Source organism: Aplysia californica, unplaced genomic scaffold, assembly GCF_000002075.1.
Source record: "Aplysia californica isolate F4 #8 unplaced genomic scaffold, AplCal3.0 scaffold01202, whole genome shotgun sequence".
NCBI lineage: Eukaryota > Metazoa > Mollusca > Gastropoda > Aplysiida > Aplysiidae > Aplysia > Aplysia californica.
In genome coordinates, this window is record NW_004798472.1 from 132,919 (window position 1) to 133,975 (window position 1,057).

At 43.0% G+C, this 1,057-nt stretch overlaps 1 protein-coding gene across 1 annotated transcript in view; it reads left to right on the top strand.

Moving 5' to 3' along the window:
• Window positions 1–1,057, top strand: part of LOC101851695 (titin) — a gene marked incomplete at both ends in the record, with an annotated part of 144,092 nt that overhangs the window by 122,812 nt on the left and 20,223 nt on the right. The window contains 2 exon segments of the mRNA XM_035973402.1: window positions 3–198; window positions 851–977. Coding sequence (XP_035829295.1) covers window positions 3–198; window positions 851–977 — 323 coding nt within the window.

Consider the following 1,057-nt stretch of genomic DNA (forward strand, 5'->3'; position numbering starts at 1 on the left):
CTCGGCCGGAGCCTGACGTCACGTGGTACCACGGCGACCAGAAGGTGAGCCGCTCCAGCCGCGTGTCCTTCCACCATGAGAAGGGCGTGTACAGGATGACCGTCCTTGACCTCAATGCCAAGGACGCGGGCGAATGGCGTTGCCAGGCCTACAACTCGTACGGCGAGGCCTGGTGCTCCTGTGACCTCAACGTCATCGGTGAGTGAGACAAGGTCAAGGACGTGTGGAAATATATCTCGCCAGTCCTTGTAGTATCCGTCAGTTGTTATCATGGGGTGTGGTAGGTTGGTGCAATTTTAGGGAAGAAAGATTTTCAAAAAGAAATTATCTCCATATAACTTGTGTTTAAAACAAAAAGAAATTATCTCTATATAACTTGTGTTTAAAACAAAAAGAAATTATCTCCATATAACTTGTGTTTAAAACAAAAAGAAATTATCTCCATATAACTTGTGTTTAAAAACCTGTGATAAGTTCCTGCGTGTTATTTTGAAATGTGCTTCTGATGGAGCATGTATTATTGTCAGATTTCAGTTTCTCTTCATTTTGAAATTCTTTTATCAGAGAAATAACGGACAACCTTTCCTGTAAAGCCACGAAAACATTTCCACGAGGACAATAAAGAAATATCTTATATGATTCTGTCATACGTAATCTAAATGAGATAGTAAAGAATTATATGGAAAATATCTTATAGTATTTACGTAAAGACATGGTGGTTGTATTGCGTTATATTTTATTTATACGGTCTTATTGTATCATATTATTACCTTATTTTATCTGTAAGGTCTTATCGTATCATATTATTACCTCACCATGGCACTATTTTCTCTCTGTGTGGCTGTTCCAGAAATCATTCCGCCAGGCCACACGTCCCCGAGGTTCAGCCGAGAGCTGGAATACATGACGGTGTCTGAGGGCAGTCTGGTCAGGCTGGAGTGCCAGGTCACTGGCGAGCCTAAGCCCAAACTGAAGTGGTGAGAGATGGATAGAGGGATGGAGAGAGAGAGAGAAAGGGGGAGGGGAGAGAGAGAGGGGTGGGAGGGGAGAGGGGGAT